The sequence below is a fragment of the Austrofundulus limnaeus genome, unplaced genomic scaffold (assembly GCF_001266775.1).
Source record: "Austrofundulus limnaeus strain Quisiro unplaced genomic scaffold, Austrofundulus_limnaeus-1.0 Scaffold990, whole genome shotgun sequence".
Taxonomy (NCBI): domain Eukaryota; kingdom Metazoa; phylum Chordata; class Actinopteri; order Cyprinodontiformes; family Rivulidae; genus Austrofundulus; species Austrofundulus limnaeus.
This window is the reverse complement of record NW_013953392.1, coordinates 77,180-78,860: the sequence shown is the minus strand read 5'-3', so window position 1 is coordinate 78,860 and position 1,681 is coordinate 77,180. Positions and strand designations below refer to the sequence as shown.

Genomic DNA, 1,681 nt, shown 5'->3' with positions numbered 1-1,681 from the left:
GAGCTAAATAAGATCAAATCTGCTGACTTGTGTTGTGAAATGAGACGTTTTCCTGTTTATCTTCTGTTAATAAACCTATAACACAAACAGCTTTTCTGGCATTATTTAAAACATTAGATCGATTATATAAACTGTAAAATAATAATAATAATTAGATTAATATTATTGTTATTAGTTTTTATGATTTCTACATCGTCAGTCCTTTTTTCCTGCTCTGTTGCCAACATGTACAGTGATGGGAAATCTTTAGCMTTAGCCGTTAGCTTCACCAGCCGATCACACGGTCACGTGGTTTCTGCGCACTCCAGCTGTTCTATAGAAACTCCTTGATCACCACCCAGACCTCACAAACTAGTGCTCATTTGTGTACGTTAGCCCCAACACACATCTGATGAATCTGCAGGGGGCTGGAGTCGTCGTCCATGTTGCAGCACCAGCAGCAGTAAATCTCAGCGACACAGCAGATTAGATTGTGGGCTCTCAAAGGTTGTATTCATAAATCTTTCCAGAAACCAAAAGGAGAACATTCCTTCAAATGTTTCACAAAAACAAATAAATAAACACTACACAATGRTTCGTAGTTTCTCCTTTCAACATAATCACTAATGTCATAATTATCCTCGAATGAAAAACTGCTGGAACAGTGCTGACAGCTAACCATGAACAAACTTACAGGGACAAAAAAACACACTTCAAACAAGATTAACATTTTAAATATTTGATTTGGTAAGAAATATACAATAATGCAATTACTGTGTTTCTGAGCTTTAACAATGATTCCTCTGGTCTTTTATTGTCCTGTTAAGTGTCAGGGTAAATACAGCCTCATTTTCAGGTAAGTGAAATATATTTTCACAATACACCACATCCATCAGTTCTCTAACCGTGATAAAAGGCATGCAGAGACATGAAGCATGTGTCAAAGATTTGCTAAAACGTCCGTTTGGCAAATGTGTAATTTACCTGGGTTGTGAGGGTGGAGATTTCAATAACCGTGACCGAGTTCCCGCAGCTTGCCCACACCGATTCATCCAGTACCAGCAAAATACTGACAGGTTCTGATCCCAGGCTGACACATCTGCAGGAGTCAGGGTCCCAAAGATCATCTGTAAAAGCAGAAAATAGATTCAAAGTAGTTTTACATCACACTGATGAAATAAATAAAAAGGTTTAATCGCTCACAAAGAACTGTAACAGAGAACATGGTCACCTGTCACACTGACTGGGACAAAAACATTCCCTTCTACGTGTGTGYCGGGTCTTATGTATTTTKCAGACACATATTTCAGTTCTTTACCACAATCAAGTAACTATGTTACCTTCAGTTGTTATAGGATCACTGTATATATCAAAAATAAATCTGACTTTGCATCATTGGAACTGACCTCTATCTCTTTAAAACAGTCTTTGTTCCACTGGTGGGCAAAAACGGCGCAGTTCCTGCTTTTAAACGTTTCTGGACTTTTCAGACGCTGCCGGGGAATTTCTTTGTAACTATTGTTGAAAACCAGGGCGTCAAATGTCTTTCTCTGGTTCTTACCTTTTCACTTTGACACCCTTACAAAAAAGTAAAAATAAAAATATCAAAGGGCTTTTAAAAAATAACTTACCCCAAAATTAACTTTTTTAGCTGATAAACTGTCTAGAATGTGTCTAAAATGTTATATAGTACTGTTTCTGT

At 37.3% G+C, this 1,681-nt stretch overlaps 1 protein-coding gene across 1 annotated transcript in view; it reads right to left on the bottom strand.

Moving 5' to 3' along the window:
• The window catches only part of LOC106533645 (rho guanine nucleotide exchange factor 10-like protein), a gene marked incomplete at its 5' end in the record, with an annotated part of 88,727 nt that overhangs the window by 10,057 nt on the left and 76,989 nt on the right, over positions 1-1,681 (bottom strand). Inside the window, 1 exon segment of the mRNA XM_014030043.1 lies at positions 964-1,106. Coding sequence (XP_013885497.1) covers positions 964-1,106 — 143 coding nt within the window.